Source organism: Cibotium barometz, chromosome 28 (genome assembly GCF_041138505.1).
Source record: "Cibotium barometz isolate CiBa-2024 chromosome 28, ASM4113850v1, whole genome shotgun sequence".
Lineage (NCBI taxonomy): Eukaryota > Viridiplantae > Streptophyta > Polypodiopsida > Cyatheales > Cibotiaceae > Cibotium > Cibotium barometz.
The window spans coordinates 55,407,375-55,424,990 of record NC_141073.1 but is presented as its reverse complement, the minus strand read 5'-3'; the positions used below and the strand labels follow the sequence as shown (position 1 = coordinate 55,424,990).

The 17,616-nt window shown below is 40.8% G+C and overlaps 1 protein-coding gene and 1 long non-coding RNA gene across 4 annotated transcripts in view; both read right to left on the bottom strand.

The window, feature by feature from the left end:
• Positions 1-7,823: 7,823 nt before the first annotated feature.
• On the bottom strand, positions 7,824-8,650 carry LOC147622965 (uncharacterized). Its single transcript, XR_015269591.1, has 2 exons — positions 8,515-8,650; positions 7,824-8,461 (listed from the first exon to the last, which is right to left on the bottom strand). It is a non-coding gene; the product is annotated as an uncharacterized LOC147622965 (long non-coding RNA).
• Positions 8,651-10,865: 2,215 nt separating this feature from the next.
• The window catches only part of LOC147622964 (Pentatricopeptide repeat (PPR-like) superfamily protein), a 32,771-nt gene continuing 26,020 nt past the window's right edge, over positions 10,866-17,616 (bottom strand). For 2 of the 3 annotated variants that reach the window (XM_086822579.1, XM_086822577.1), the window contains exons 2-3: positions 13,906-13,984; positions 10,866-13,780 (exon numbers count right to left, since the gene is read on the bottom strand). In XM_086822579.1, the coding sequence (XP_086678705.1) occupies positions 11,770-13,755 (1,986 nt within the window). In that variant the 5' untranslated portion in view covers positions 13,756-13,780; positions 13,906-13,984 and the 3' untranslated portion in view covers positions 10,866-11,769. Of the gene's footprint in view, positions 13,781-13,905; positions 14,900-17,616 lie in introns of all 3 variants that reach the window. The other variant, XM_086822578.1, reaches the window with a different exon arrangement.

Below are 17,616 nucleotides of genomic sequence, written 5' to 3'. Positions count from 1 at the left end.
CATATAAGGTGCAGTAATGGGAATGTGAAATTAGTTGATCTTGCACAACACCTTCTGCCAGGAATCTACAATGCAATTAAAATTAAAATCTATGCCCCTATGGTGGTTCAAATTCAACTCTGCCCATACCCAAAAGATCACACTCCAAGGCAAAACACTTTGAACTTTTCAACTGGAAAGTTATCATGACAAATCATCATGGAAATATTCAAAGTACAGAGTCGGATAAGGGGCAATAATTTCTAGATACACCATAATTATCAAGTGAAGGTAGTGTAAAATCCATTAATGCGCATGAGCGGAGAAATAACCACACAAAATAGATGGCCAGCAGCACATCGTAGATCACACGGTTGCATGACATACACCAAAAAGTTCAACACAGCCACGATACTTCTAAACAAAAGAAATTACTACTAGGGCCTGTGGAACTGTATTTCATGTGCATGGACATTGTTCTCATTAGAGTTCTCAACATGTAATGTATCTCTTTCTAACCTCTTAATATAAGCAAGCTTTTTTTTTAAAGAAATTCCTACCATCTCGGCTAAAATTTTGAAGAAAGCGATGAGATAACAAGATGAAATACGAGGGAGAGACATCTTTTTACAGATTCATCACACGACCATGATACTTCCCCCCCAAAAAAACAAAAAAAAAACAAAAATTTACTACCATCTGGGCTAAAGTTTTGAAGAAAGTGATGAGATTGAAGCTCAAATCTATAGAGAATTTTGTGGAGACGTTATTTAAAAATTGGGAGATGTAGATGAGGAACATCAAGGAGAATGGGCAAAGTACTTGCAAATGTAGCACTAGGCACTTTATTTGTCAGGATGATTAATAGATTCCAATGGGCTAGTCTCACCGAGAAAAACAAGTATATGAAAGGAAATAGAGCAGCCAAGACTGATTTGGCAGGGGATTTGGCACAAGAGGCTAAGAAGTCAAAAAAAGAACAAGAAGAAGAGGCAAAGGCCAAGAAGAGGTGGAAGTAAAGGGAGAGGAAGGACAATGAGAAGGCCAAGAGGAAGCCTCAAGAAGTAAAAAGGAAGGCTTGACGAGCACAAGCAAGGAGAAAGGCTAGAGCTGAAGCAAAAGAATTCCCAAGAAGAAGGAGAGACAAAAGTAGAACTAGACAATCTATTACACGAAGAAGAGGATCAAGCACAAATGGGAAAAGAAGACAAAAGAGGCAAAAGGAAGAAGTTGAGAAAGCACAAGTAGAGAAGCCAAAAAATGAGGAAGAATATCAAAGGAAAGAACGATAAGGAAAAGGCCGAGGAAAAAGCTAACAAAAAGAGGGAACAGGAGAAGATAAGGACTTCAACCACAAACAGCTCAAGAAAATTTGAAAAAAGCAAGGAAGAACTTGAAAAAAGCTCAGCGAAGACTGGATCAAGCAAGAAGAGTAGAGATGAGAACATAGCCAAGGAAATTTCATCCTAAGGGGCCAAGCACAAATATTGGTCTGAAGCCTAGAATAATAGATCATCAAAGAGGCCTAGGCAAACTAGGAAAAAGAAAGGAAGGAGGCCAAAGTAAAAGCCCAAGAACAAGCTAACAAAAGAAGCTGTGCAAAATGCTCAAGAACAAGTGTTAGTGTGTGAACCAGCTCTAAGGGTTCACCACCAATAGAGTGCCTTTCTAGTAATGCCATAATGTCACACCATGATCAGGAGTTCCTATTGGATAGCAGTCTTTTTCTTTGTAACTGTCTTGAGGACCAATTGGTAGTCCATGGACGTAAAACAAGAGAGAGTGTACTCAAGTGAGAGGATGGAAATTTGTTTCTAGATACTACAGTCAGGTGTTGTATTGAGCAAATAGATTCAGTTAACAAGTACGAATATAATTTAGAGACTCCTTGGGTTGTATGTCTTGCTTGTGATCTAGAAAGTGAGTAGTTTATTGTGGTGTTATCTATACTAAGCCTCTTGGTCATTTCTAGAACATACGTGCTTATGGACTCTTTTTTTCCACTTATATAAGTTGTGGCATGTTAGCGTTTTTTTCTACTTTCTCTCATCTCAGCAAACCAGATGTTGTCTACATCTAGCCCAGTCATCTAAAAATTGTTGTTGTGCTAGTCACCACACTAAGTGTTATCATTGTTGGCTTGGAAGAAGGGGATGGAAAAATCAACAAGGAACCAAAGAGCACCACTCTGAGAACTAAGTTGAGTGCAGGAGAGCTATCACCCAATGAGGCATGATGGAAGAAGCTCTCTAAGTGGGCACAATCACACTGCAAGTGCAAAACCGGTGCAAGCATGTACTAATTGTGTGACTCGTTCTAGGATGCCAAAGAGGAAGGATTTTGATGATCAGGATGAGCTAAATGTTCAACTGTCACCCGTGAAGCAAGAAGGAAGCTCTCCAAACGGGCAAGCTTGTACTACTAACCATGTGACGTGTTCTAGGACACCAAAAAGGAAGAGTTCTTATGATCAAAGTGAGCATTATTTATGAGTCATCTAAAAAGACCTAACCACTATCCCTAGTGTTGTGACCACTTATATTTTCTTATTCTTATAGTTGAAGAAACTTCACCGAATGTGACCTTGTACCAACTAGTGAAGAGGAAGAAGAAGAAATACTGATGTTCTACTACCCTTAAGGGATGTGCACTCAAAAGAAGATGCTATGCTGCCTAAGAAATCAACAACAACTACAACATCTAGGTTTATAGAGGGTGAGAACAGAGAATTCAAAGTTAGAGATGAGCAAGTATCATGTGAGAATGAGAAAGAAGTTACTACTGGGCTAAAAGAAGTTACTATTGGGCTAAAAGAAGCCAACGATTTAGTTGGTCGAACCTCAAAACCTAAAGAGCGCAAGCTATGCTTGTAGTCATCTGTACAGAACACTCCTCTTTTTTACTCCAACGATCTCCCATGATTAATATATTTCAAGTTTCATTTTGCTAGTATACCTCTACAGTCCTCTTTTTTGTCGTCTCTAGTCTTCTATGATTCTATCTATGCATTGTGATGAGATGTGATGATATGTGAATGGGTGTGATGTGAAGTAAATGGATGAGAATGAGATGTGAAGTGATAGATGTACCTTATTGCATTGACAAGATGGTGGCCAAATGTGGCCAGATGGTTAGGAGAAATCTTATGTAGAATTGACACTCTGCCAAGTATGATGCATGCTTGTGTGGGCTATGTGACTACATTAGTGAGTGATGGACAACACTTGACTGTTTGTGCCCGTTTGAGGGTCTAGAAAATCTCGGATGACTGTGGGAACTACACAAGATGCCTATGGAATTTTTTTATAGTCTAATATGGTCCCACTACGTGTGGTAATCGAGTTGTCTTTGTGTGTGTGTGTGTGTGTGTGTGTGTGTGTGTGTGTGTGTGTGTGTGTGTGTGTTCACATATATGTGTGTATATATATGATACATATCTTATACATATGTATATATACATACATACATACATACATGTATATGATATCTTATACATATGTATATATACATACATACATACATACATGTATATGTATATATATATTCACATATATGTGTATATATGTATGATACATATCTTATACATATGTATATATACATACATACATATATATCTATAACCTCTAAGAATTGATGAATTCAGTGATCAACCCACACATCCAATCTTCTACTGGAATCATGCCAAAGGGTGGTGATTTGGACTCCAAAAAGTTGAGGAGCATTTGGTTGTGTTTTTTTTTAATGCATACTCCTTCCAATGCACGTACCTACATTGTGACATACATGGGATTCGTGCTCTGGACTAGGCAGCACAGCACAATGCATGGCCTGATAGTCTAGGTTCTTGAAATAACGGAGCCACCACCTTGGTTGATTCTTCATTTCCATGTTGTTAAAAGATTTATTATTGGTGGGCCTCATGTATCCTCCTCTTTCTTTGATTGGAGTCATCTAAATCTATTCCTTGAAAGGGCTTTTCCAAGTAGAGCCACATCAATGGGATCTTGAGCCTTTAAACTATGTGGATGGGCTCTCTATAGTATAGGGTCTTTGCCAACCTGTAGATAATGTCATCATAATTTTGGACAGTTAGTAGTAGGTGCAAGAGATCACATGGGACGTCTCCTCGAGTAGCCTTTCTTTAGCTTCAAAGAAAAGGTTTGGTGGGTTGAAGGTGCCTAGAAGGGGATCTCATGCCCATTGTGGTGCTGTCCATTGACCTAGTGTCAATGGAGTCTCACCTTCTTCCAAGGGCTTCTAGGTTTCTCTTAGTTATGGTGTCTCATCTAGCATATCATTATTTAGATCAAGGAATTCAATGTCTTGGTAAACCACCTGGGAAAATGAGGTTCGGGTCAACTTTTTGCACAAAACTTCCATAAGTGGTCAACTACTATTTTATGCATCCATTATCTCTTAAACTAAGCCAGATTTATAATAATCTTAATTTATACTTAGAAACTCATCTATGGGAAAAATTTCATGAGTGACTAGTCACTTTTACATAAGAGTGAGTGAATTCTCCTGTCAATGACTACACAAAAAATACTTGAGAATTACTTTCCCATGAAAAATACTTGAGAGCAATATTCTAAGAAAATCTAGAGAAAAATTAAAACCTTATTCAAGAAAATAACTTTTTTCTTCACGGCATCACTCAAAAATAAATTATCAAGCAAATTAATGCTACTTCCTAAAATTGAGAACTTTCAAAAATCGATGAAACAACTAAGCCTACCTCAATTTAAGCTTTCCCAAAATTTTGTTCCAAACACTTCTCAACAATCTTCTCTTTTTTTTAAGAGGGGGGGGAGGGGGTACATCTTATATAGGTGAGGATTATGCATGCCTTTCGCTAAAATTTATCCACTTTTCTCTAAAGGGTACACGACATCCAACTTTCCATCTCTACCTTACATCCAATCTAGTTCTTTCTTCTTTCCCTAAAACCACCTCATTTTGAACTCATTGAATTTGCTTATGTCAAAGGCACGTACACACTTTTAATATTTTGAAATTGTTCTACTCTTATCCGCTCTCACCTTTGCATTTAATCAATCCTTTAAGGATAGTCTTTTCGAAGTCTTACAACATTTACTTAAGGAACATTTTATTTATACTAATTTAATTTGTAAACTTTACCTTTGATGAGAAGCTTTCATTTATGTGCGTATAATTTGATTTCAAGCTCCTAGGGTGAACATGTAATTGATAAATGGCCGCAATTGTTTTCCTCCACAACCGTGAAGGGATCAAGTGAATTATTTTCGCATTCACATGCATTAACTTGGTTTCAGCATTTTTCCCAAGGTGGACACCTGGCCTAGTTGACCACCCTTAGAGACTCGAATTTGTTATTATGGTCTTAAAAAATCAAGACAATGAAATTTGTACTATTGGAAAACTCCATTTGGATTTATATTGCCCAGTTTCTCGTACTTTTGGTCAACTTGAACTCCCATTTTTATCCCGTCATTGACTTGCAACTTAAAAATAGGGAGATCTGATTTAAGATCTATTTTTTCACATGAGATTCTTATATCAAAAGAAAAATTTCCATTCAAATAGATTTTAAAGACAAACTTTAACTCTCTAGAAAATTTTCTCTCTATAGAATTGCATCTGGAAAATACATATTTTTTATATAACTGGGATACAGGTATGGAGGTATTACAGCAACACACCTTTTAAGCAAGATGACATGAAAAACAAGGTGAAATTTAATACTCTATGGCAGATTTAACAAGTTAAGTTATCTTAAATGGGCCAGTAAATATGTGAGATAGCCTCTTATCTCTCCCTAGTCTCAGAAATATTCTTCTATCTAAGACTATCTTCGGGTTTACCTAGAGCTTGTCATCTTGCCATTGTCCTGTAAAATATGATCAAGGTTAGCAATATACCTTTTAAGCAAGCTGACATAGTTTCTTAACTCTTATGCAACCAATGTCCCATCTTGAGAAAGCACACATCCTATTTGTTCCTCGGTTGCCTCACAAGTTACAACAAATGGCCTTCCAATCTCTGGGATCATTAGGGATACAATTATCAGTCATCTTGTCCTTTATAGCTTGAAAACCTTCTTGATATTTCTCATTACAAACAAGCTTAGAATCATGTTTGGTCAAATCTATCAAGGGACTAACTATCTTTGAAAAGTCTCTAATGTGTCTTCTCTCATATTGTGCTAAGCCTAGAAAGCTTCACACATCTCTAACGCTCTTGGGAGTTGGTCATTCAAGGATACTCTTGACTTTGTCTAAATTCATGTGAATACCATCTTTGGAAATCACACGATCCAAGTAAACAATTCTGTCAAACACTTTAACATCTTCGCGTAAAGCTTGTGGTCTCTAAGCTCTTGTAAGGTTTTCCTTGATGAATCTCATGATCACTCTCATTCTTTGAATAGATAAAAATGGCATCCAAGAAAACAAGAAAAAGTCATCTAGATACTCATGATAAACATTAGTCATCTCATGAGACACACTTCTTTAATTCTGATTTGATGATAAAATCTTAGATCTATCTTAGAGAAGACCTTTGCTCTGGCTAATTGACTCAATGAATGTGGCATGACAAAGGATCTTAGATCTATCTTACAGAAGACTCTGCACTTCGGCTAATTGACACGACAAATCATCGAAATGCAGAAAACAATATTTATTATTTATAGTTTACATATTAAGTCCTCTATAATCCACACAAAGACGATAAGTATCATCTTTGAGGACAAGTGCTCCCCATGGAGATAAACTCGGTCTAATAAAACCCTATATAATCAAGTCGTCCAATTGTACCTTCATAAGGGTACAACAATGCCCCTACACAAACAGGAGGGCCACAAGATCTTTCCAAACACGCACATATGCTCTTGAGCAAGTTGCCTCCTCCTTATCGTAGTTTTGTCACTTCTTTGACAGTTGGACATAGGGATAAGCCTCTTGATTTTGAGGTGGCTTAACACTGTTACTTGAAGAGATAAGAAAAAAAGGTTTGAGCAGGCACGTAAAGGAGGAGCAAGTAGTCTTGAGTTGGCCTTTTACATCTCTTTGAATCCACAGGGAGATTGATTCTCCCAAGTTACCTAGATGGAGTCTTCATCAGCAACATCATAGTGCACACTGGTGCTTTAGAGATCTAGGTTGGCAACACCTTGATTGGTCATGGGTTGCTCCCAAAGGACCATTAATTACCTTCTTTGGAGGACTCGAGCTTTTCATCATGAGCTACGGCAGTAGGTCACATGCGGATAGCTCATCCGGGAGATAGTGCAATGAGGCAAGAACTCCAGTGTAGTTTTTCACTTCTACGACATCATTGATTGTGGAGTTGAGAAAGAAAGAAAGAAAGAAACATTAAACATCTTCAAAAGACCATAACGTCTATGAGACATAAGGGACTACAAAGATTATGTGTTGCAAAAAACTGGTAAACAGACGAAAAATACAAAATAATACTGCCTAGCTAAAGCCCCAAGGTTTTGTCATGTCATCCGCATCTATATCTATGAGGTGAGACACATCTGTTGGCAACGACATATGTTCTCCCGCCATTTATCATTGTATGGTATGTTCTCCCACCATTTATCATTGTATGGGTTCCAAAGTCAAAGGGTAGCTTGTAGCCAAAGTGTGTAACTACGTGTGAATACTCCTTATGAGTGTACTTATGTGTAAATGTGCTCATGTGTGTGAACCCACCCTTACATGGATAACATATTGTGTGTGTGAAAAGTAAGCAATGATGTCAATGGCCATGCCATGTGTCATTCATTTAGTTGGTTTGATTGAGTCAAAAAATAAGGCTACTTGCCTATAAAAGCATCTAGGAGTGGAGCTTTCAACAACAATCAATCAATATCATTGAGTTCGTGCAATTTTTTTTCTCTCTCACTTACTCTCACAATGGAAATCTTTGACCCACCATAGCTCTTCCCTTTCACCTCTCAAAAACTAGGCTCATGCCATCAATTGGTATCAAATCCTTCGACCTTCACAAACTGTTGGGGCCGTGCCTACACGAGGACTCCTATGCCCAACGTTGTTGCTCTGCTTTGCGACTACTGCTGCTGCTGCTCTCTCGACCAACGCTTGCAACCTGCAACGGATTCACTTACACTGCAGACTTGCTCGCTCGCCCTCCAACCCCAGCAAGCCCTCATCTGCTGCCGTTGGCGTTCCTAGCTTTGCCAACGTCATTGCTCAGCCTAGCTACCAGGGGCGCTTCTCACTACACGACCTGCTGCAGCCGCCCAGACTTCGCCACTTACGCTTGGCCTTGCTCCCGTCGTTAGCAGCTACGCCACAGCTTTCGGTGACCTGGCCTTCCACTCAGAGCAATCAACTTCTCCACGTCGCTTTTACTGCAGCGAGCTATTAAGGATTTAATATGCCCGATGCTCTTCTAATGGTCTTCTTCACCTAGACAGAGCCATCGCCTCTAATTCAGCTGTTCCACCGACTGCCAACGCCTCTGCCAACTGCTGCTGCTGGCAGTCACAATCCCCACCATCGTCAACACTGCCTCTCCCACACGATAATCTTATCTATAGATAAGATTAGTTTGGATTAAAAGTCAAATTTTATAAAGCCCAAAGCACTTGTTCACATAGGTGCTTCGACTACTATGTGTGGGGGTTGCGTGTACAATCTTCTTCAAGCATTCCCATTCATCAACGAGATCATCATCACTAGTATGTGAACCCCAAGCATTCATGGCTTGGAAACGACGTCAGAAGAGAAGTAGCACACCAAGAGCTCCACCATTTATCATTGTACAAGTTCCAAAGTCAAAGGGTAGCTTGTAGCCAAAGTGTGTAACTACGTGTGAACACTCCTTATGAGTGTACTTATGTGTAAGTGTGCTTATGTGTGTGAACCTATCCTTAGGTGGATAAGATATTATGTGTGTGAAGTAAGCAATGATGTCAATGGCCATGCCATGTGTCATTCATCTAGTTGGTTTGTTGGGTCAAAAGATAAGGCTGCTTGCCTATAAAAGCATGTACTTGGTGAGCTTTCAACAACAACAACAACAACAATCAATCAATATCATTGCCTGCCACACCGGCGGAGTTTACCACGACGATTCAGCGATTCAGCTTTCAGCACTTAACTCTCTTAGAATGTTACTATTTTCATTCTTTCTTTCAGATTTGTTATGATGAGATATCATCATCATCAGTTGTCCCTTGTTTTGGTCTCATGGGCCGTTTCGGCCTTTAGGAAACGTTAATCTCTCTCTCTCTCTCTCTCTCTCTCTCTCTCTCTCGATGGAGATCTTTGGGTGTGGACGTCACGCCCATCAGATCTGGCATGCTCTCTCAATGGTGACCCCTCGCTGATGAGTGCTTTGGGTAAGGCATTAGCACGTGTGCCTGAGTTGGGTCTCCCCCTGCTCATGCATACGATGTCTAGTCAACTCGAGGACTATCTGGGCAAAAATTTGTATGAGGACTCTCTCTGATGTGTCCCGTCCTTGTCTCTATGCCTTAAATAGTCCATCGTTGTGGCGATGCATCTCCAACAAAAATAGGCCAAGGTAACGATGATCCTCATAATCCATCACCTTGGAGGGTGGGAAAAATCCTTCCCTGAATAGGCAATGGTATCGGCCTCGTATATTGGGCATCTACAGATATAGTGCTCCGATATCTCTACCTCCCCAATGGTACACATCTGATAGATCATCTACTCGTTATGTATGCCCCCATAACTCCCTGTCTCTATCCTCACCGAGTTTGATGAGACTCGAATCTGGCCAATCTGGCACGTGATGTGTGCCTTTGTAGGTAGTGTGGCGGTTGTATGAATCCATAAGGAAATGCTCACTGTAGAACTGAGATTTGGTGGGGACAGCTCTTGAAGGTCTAGCCACGTAATACAATGTCTAATTGAGTGGGGTCTGTGCAGATGAGGCGGTTGATCTCCTAGTGCGTGAGGGGTAAGAGGGGGATGTCAAGGCTATACTAAAAAGGTGGTAGACCATCAATGCTTAGGGGGAGTGAAGCGAACCATCTCTTGGCACGAGCATACCATGAACAAACTACTCCGTGTGTCTCCAGTCTCATTGAGGACTCTAGGGCTAATCGAGGGAGGCAATCTCTACCTAGTGCGTATACCCGGCATTAAGTATATCACTATTTTGAAAAGGGCATCCGTTACCAAGGGGGCAATTCCAAACTCTACTCTGATGATCTCTCGTGGTACTGATGCTTTGCTCCTGATCATCTTGGACATCAAGATATGTATCCTCTCTAAATTTTGCCAATCTTTTTGCCCTAAATCTGGTCCTCAAAAAGATAACCCATAGGATACCACGGGAGTGACCAAGGTATCAAAGAGCCACATCTTTGTGCTTGGTTCTGGAAGTGGGCCTAGAAACATTGCCTCGTGAGCCTAGCCAAAGCTCCATGCCCTCGTGCCATCCATGTTTTTGCTGCTGGCCTAATTGTGAAGATCGGTCCTGAGAAAGTAATGGCCAAAAAAAGGTATGATGACGCGCTCTCCACCACACTACCACCATATGTAAACCGATTTCTCTTTACTGCTGCCATAGATGTAGGGTTTACGGCGTATCTCCACTTGTGAGCCTCCTTGAGTGGACATCGGAGTGCATACGTAAGTGTTATATTTTGTTTTATGGGAAAAACATCCTTCTATTAGTTAACAAATAACCAGCCACAAAGGGATAAATACAACCACGAAAGGCTAGATACAAACTCGCCTCCACGAAGGGATCACCACCTCTATCTGTGAGACCTAAGTGTTATATTTATGTGCATGTGTCTCTTAATTAAGTGTAAGGTTAGTGTGAATACGCTTTACTGCATGCACTTTGAGGCCAGGTCCACTGCCTATATAAAGGACCCTCATGTAACATTATTTATAAGTGCAAACAAGCTGAAGCAAGTTACCCTTGTGCTTTATCTCTCTCTCTTGTACAAGAAGGTGTGTTCATGTAATCAAGTGTTTCTCTTTCTCCTCTTCTCTCCCAGTGAGTGTGTTTCTAACAAGTGGAACCAAAAAAAGCTGTCACCCACTTACAGCATACAAATCAACTGTAAGGCTAAAACTCAGATATGCTGCTGATGTAACCTTTAACATGGCCTCACTGATGCTGCTTGAAAAAATTTCACATGTGATTGGTATCTCATACTTGGAATCTGATGCTCATGAAATTCCTTTCCACCTTCATCAAATCAGTGATTCATACAATGGCCCCTCTTTAGTTAAGTCCCTAAAGTAAAGGCACAAATCTTGTCAAACACAAAACTGACAATGGCAGACCTGCCAGTCAAGCATAAGCCCTCTTCAAACCGCCATCATATTCTAGAATGTCTACCCAAATTTTTTAAAAGATTTATCATGACAAGTTAACTTGGACTAAAAGAAAATAGTGCTGCAACATTTAGGGCCTTCACCCGACCATCTGATACCTTGATCAGCCTCTGTCACAGTGGTGTATGTGGGACTGTAAAAGGCATGCCTGTGATAATCAAAAAATGGATTAGATACTCAACTGTCACTGGCTGTAATTGCCTCCGCAAACTTGTCACTAAAACATATTGCAATCCATGAGCCCCAAATAGCGCAGAGACACTTGAAGCTCCATGACAAGAATACCACGGCGACAACCCAGAATGTGTGCTGCAAAAAAGTTGGGACTTAAGACCACTCTATAATAGATTATCCTTGGCGTTGCCATGCAATCCTCCTCAATAGTGGTGTCAGTAATCTTGTTGATGCTCTCTTCCAAAATCAAACAATTGCACTTTGTAGCACAGACCTATGAGAGCTTGGATTCGAGGCTTTCTTTTAGCCATTTAGCCTTATCGTGAAGGTTGGCATCCAAAAAAGCATTCAACACTGACCTGTACATGCGCTGATCAATTTGCACACCTGCTTTACCAGCATCTATAACCAGCATTTCAAGATCAAAATATCTGCCAGCCTTTATAATGGCATTTATCATAGTTGCAACAAGTACTGCATCCAACTTGATGCCAGCAGCCTTTAAGTTGGCAAACAGCTGCATGGCCTTTTCATATTGACCGGCTCTGGAGGAGGCCATAATTAATGAGCTGTATGTGATACTGTCTGGAAAGATTCGTGCTGCAGTCATTTCTTCAAAGTGAACAAGAGCATCATCAAGATTTCCGGTTTTACCAAACATGTCTATTAAGATATTATAAACCCATGTATTCAGCCGACAACCAGCCCTTTTCATATCAGCAAACCTCGACATAGCCTTGTCTATGTTACCCATCTTACTGTGCAGATCAATAATAGTACAATATGCAACTACACTTTTGTTGAAGCCATTCTTCAGCATTTCCTGAAAAATATTTTCTGCAGCTTGTTCATTTTTTAGTTTTGCATAAACCTTGATCATAGATGCGTAAGTGACTTCGCGCACAGTGCATCCAGACATCCTCATATCCTTGTAGACATTCAGAACCTCCTCTAGGCAATTTGCCCTGGCATAAGCATTGATAACAGTGTGGTAGGCGTACTCATGCGTCTTGACAGGAGCCTGCTTCATCATTAGAAGCACTCCGTGTGCTTTCTTTGGCATCCCTGCATCTGCATACATTTTCATCATGGTTGAAAATATAATAGGGTCGAGTGAAACACCTTGGGTACAAGCAACTTTAAAAACTACACTGGCCTGTTCATACATTTTGGCTTTTGCAAAGGCATGGATCAGTGAATTGTAAGCTACCCGATCTGGTTGCAATCCTTGTTGCTGCATTTGTAAGAAAAGAGAGGCAGCCTCCCAAACCTTGCCAGCCTTCCCCAAAGTATCAAATCCAATGCTGTAAGCCTTCCTATCCAGGGGTAATCCTTGTTCTTGCATTACTAGAAACAACTCCATTGCTTTCTCTGCTTCACCTGCATCTCTGAGGGAAGAAAGCATAATGCAGAAAGATGTCAAATCCTGAGGGATACTTTCCGCCTTCATTCTGTCAAACACACCGACTACTTTATCATACATTCTCTCTTTGTAATATGCCAGCATAAGGCCATTAAATGCAGGTGTAGCCTCCTGCAAGTTGCCCTTCATTCTGTTGAACCATCTCTCCACAAGGTCGAATCTACGAGCCTTGGTAAGCTCCTTGATAATCTTAAAGAAAGTGTCGTTGGTGAGGGTAACCTTGTGCTGCTGTGCCTCCTCGTAAAGCTCCTCTATGGCATGCCATTTTTGCGACCTGACAAAGTTTCGGAGCACTGTGAAGAAGACATCATCATTGAGTTCAAAGCCTGGCTGGGCCTTCACCCACAAGTAAAGCGGAAACCCTAAAGACTTCACCTGCAGACGGCTGAAAAGCAAGAGTATAGTCTCCGTGGAAAGCTGAAGGGTGCGTCCACAGACGAGGTGCTTCAAGGCTTCTGTGGATCGAGCTGTGCGGAGATGGTCCACAAGCTCATAGATGCTGCCAAACTCTGATCCAACACTAGGAGCAGCAGCAGAGGAGGTGTGGGCAATGACAACAGGGGCGGAGACATCCTGTTTTCTCTCTCGCTGGACTATGTAGGCGGTGGTTGCAAGGTCATCCTGCTTGGCCTCTCCTTTGTCAGACGCAGGAGTGGGGGCACCCAGGCTCCTCCAAGCCTTTCCAGATAAGGAAAGGGCAGGCCGCCTTCTCCACCACGATGATGCGGATAGCAGAAATATAGTCGAGCGAGAGGCCCCCAGGCTTGCTTTTTCACGGGTGGGTATGCTCGTCATGAAGATTTTCCCTGATGGGCTCACAAAAAAGGTGCACTTCATTTGCCCCTCTCACTCAAGAGTTGCCCTGCACGAACACATGTTACCCACGCAGGTATAAGATTCATGAGCAATCCTTGCTTCTCCTAAGAGCAAGCTTGTGCGTCGTTATTAAAGCTCAAAAAGACGTGAACAAAAGAGTGAGATAGATACCTGAATGAATGTCGGCCAGCTTGTTGCAAATTTTTGCTTCCAACCTAAGCACTTGAGTTGTTCAACAACTTTGTTTTCCCTAAGCATACGGAAGACTCTTAACAATTAGGATCAAAATTTGAAACTAGAGGTGGGCAGGCAAGTTACTTGAAATTGATTTAAAAACATTATTCAAGTGGAAGAGCGCTCTCTCTCTCTCCACCCCCCATGAATTACATAGCAACATACAAATATAAGCACCTAGAAAGTCAACATAGAAGACCTGTATCTATTTGAAAATTGTTTCTTGAAATCCTTGGAGTTTTCAAAATCTTGCAAACCTTACGGTTTGAGAACTTGAATTTGAAAAGCTTCATATCTTTATGTAATACTTGAAAAGCTTAATATGCACATTGTCAGAGCTCTAAGAACCTTGATACTGAGTGTATAGCAACATGAGGTGGCAGGCAGGTAACTTGAAATTGATTTAAAAACATTATTTAAGTGGAAGAGCTCTCTCTCTCTCTCCCTCCACACATACATAACAACATACAAATATAAGCACCTAGAAAGCCAGCATAGAAGACCTGTATCTATTTGAAAATTGTTTCTTGAGAGTTTTCCAAATCTTGCAAACCTTAAGGTTTGAGAACTTGAATTTGAAAAGCTTGAAATCTTTATGTAATACTTGAAAAGCTTGATATGCACATTTTCAGTGCTCTAAGAACCTTGATACTGAGTGTATAGCAACATGCAAGCATGAATCTTACAAGAGCACATCACACGACTTGTGCATGCTAAAGCCATTAGTAAGCAATGTAGAAATTTTGCACTATTGTGCATACTTATATGAATTATATATATACATATATAAATAACCATATTTTCATATGGCTGACAGCTGGCACACTTTCTTTGCAGAAAATTTCAAATGTGTCCTTTCTTGGGAACATTGTTTCTTGAAAGCCTTCAAGTACTGAAATCTTGCAAACCTTCGAGTTTCAAAAACTTGAATCTGAAAAGGAAACCGAAATCTTGCTAATTTGAATTTCAAAAACTTGAATCTAAAAAGCTCAATATCTTTCTAGAACACTTGAAAAATTTGATATGCACTTTAAGAATACCTTGACATGCAACTTTGCACTTACGGCAGCATGTAAGAACGCTTGTAGAACACTTGTGCCTATGTGCTAGGGTTGTCAAAGATAGAAAGAAGTGCAGTGGAATCAAACACACACAGCACACACACAAGTCCTAAACTACCAATCTCTATTATGTACAAGAAAGAAGTGTTCCAACTGAATCTCTGGTACAAAAGATAGCTGAGAAATGAAGACGTCAAATCACAACCCAGAAGACTCTTGGCTAGCCCACGGTCTAAAAGAAACACTATGTAGAAAGTCTAGTGATGAGAAATGATTCTGGCGGATAAAAACCTGATTACTCTAGAAGGAAGGAGCTGGAGTCTGGAATCTTGATCCTTGATTTCCCTGCCCTGAAAACCTTGATCCAAAAGGAGTTGAGCAAACCAGAAGCTCACCATTTTAATCGAACCAAGGCTGGTCAAGACCTCGGCCGACCTTGCTACGCGAGATATCCTCCATTGAGTTGATAGGTTGAGATATGATGGATATACAGCCCATCATTATGCTTACATGGTAAAAGGAATACAGGAAGTTGAGCCCACTTGCTTTGAGCAGACAATTTGATGAGAATGTGAGGTGAATAGAGGTGTGATGAGATGTAATCCTTGACAGTTATAGCTCACTCCCTTGTTCATTACAAATGAACATGACAATTTTCCTATGCACGCTTATATAGGTCCCATCATTGCTGGTCAGCCTTGTTTTATCGCTATCGGCCAACCTGCCATGTCATCACCTACAACGTGCCATGTGGCACCTGCACCTACCCACGAGCTGCGTACCCTGGCTGCTGTCCACGTGTATGTATGTGTGAGATGTGTCGCAACCCTACACTTCACTTTATAGACCCTTTCAAAAACTCTATTTATATGCACCTCAATCAGACAAGAATAAGATAAAGATAATAAGGTATACATACACACACATACACACACACACACACACACCCAATGGAAAGTTCAAAAACTTAACAGAAGCCAAAGTGCAGTCTTGAATCCATGAGAATCTCCTCACAAAGCTTTAAATCATCAACTCCATCATGCATAACATAGACTACATGCTATGGCATTCCCACTCATGCCATCAGCACTCAAGACTAGGTGCAGGTTCATGCATAAAGATATGTTCAGTAGTAGACAAATCTTCATAGATAAACCATTGAACCAAGTTTCTATCACTTCTTTGGAGGTGAAGGGCGGACTCAGGCCATGATGAAAGCTAGCATTAAAGAGAACGCGCACACGCGCCCACACAACACATACGATAGGTGGTTGGGCGAATTGCCCAGCTTTAGATAAAAAGAATTTACATAAACCAGCTTTGTGACAGGCGTTGTCTCCTGACACTAGACTAGTGCTCATGCATTCGGTTGGAAGCCTAATAAATGCCCGGTACACCTCTACATCATTCCAGAGGGTTACACAAACGTGCAAGACTTGCACACTTAACCATGACCCTCTACAATGGATCCCTCGCTGACTCGTCCCGGACAAGGGCTCACAAAGGTCCAGTTACCACTCAAGTCTTGCACCTACTGTAAAGATACATCCAAATGGCATCCAAGTGCGGGATGCATGCGGCATGATGCCGCCGCCGCCTATTTTTACTGTTCTGGAGCTACTATCACCACTGAGTTCTTCTCTTTGCTACAGTCGTGTCATAGCCTCCAGCTTCATCGTCTTTTCTTTTGGCTCTGCTAGTCAAATTAGGCAGACCATCACAACCCCAAGTGTGACTGTGCTATCTCCCTGGGACTCTTGATGATGAGCTGGGCAAGCTACCACAGCCAACATTGTGTCTATAGTGAGCTCCCCATTATGCTCACAATCAAGAGGTTGCATCTTCAAGTCCATTGAGGACCTCGCTTGAGCTTACTAGGGATTCATAAGCCTTCTTTCTGCTGCAAGTTTCCTAGCTGCCTCCTTCCTTGAGGCACTAATTCCCTCTTGGCCCAATCTAAGGCCACTAGAGCCATCCATCCTATGGCTTCTTGCTGGTTGGATAGACCATCTCTCTCATACAAAGCTTGTTGTCCAAGCTTTCACTTGCACCCTATTGTGCAACACCATGTGCTTCCTCATAGAAAACACCACACATGCTCAACCTTCTTGAGCACCCAACCCAACAACTTTTCTTGCATCAACATGTGCTTCTCATTGAAGCACTCTCCAACTTGCCCAAATCCATAGGCATCTTAACATAAATTGCAACCAAAATTACAACACTGAACTTGCACCATTTCAAAAAATCATTTTTAACAGCAACTCCTTGAGATTGTTGATCACGGTAGCTCCCCCTTCTTCTCAACATTTCAAATGATGTAGCCTCCACATGATAACGAGTGTGCCATTTTTTCTCTGTCAAAACACTAAAAAAACATAAGGAAAATACCAACCACAAATAACCTAGGCTTAGCTAAACCTTGCTCTGATACAAATCGTGCTAAGCCTAGTGTAATCACATAATTAGCATATACTTAAGGAGGCTCAAAATAATCAAGAAAATCCATAATGATAATTAGCACACTAATGCAATAGAATAGACACACTCAACTCATCTCTATTGCAATGTGTTGTAAACCATACAA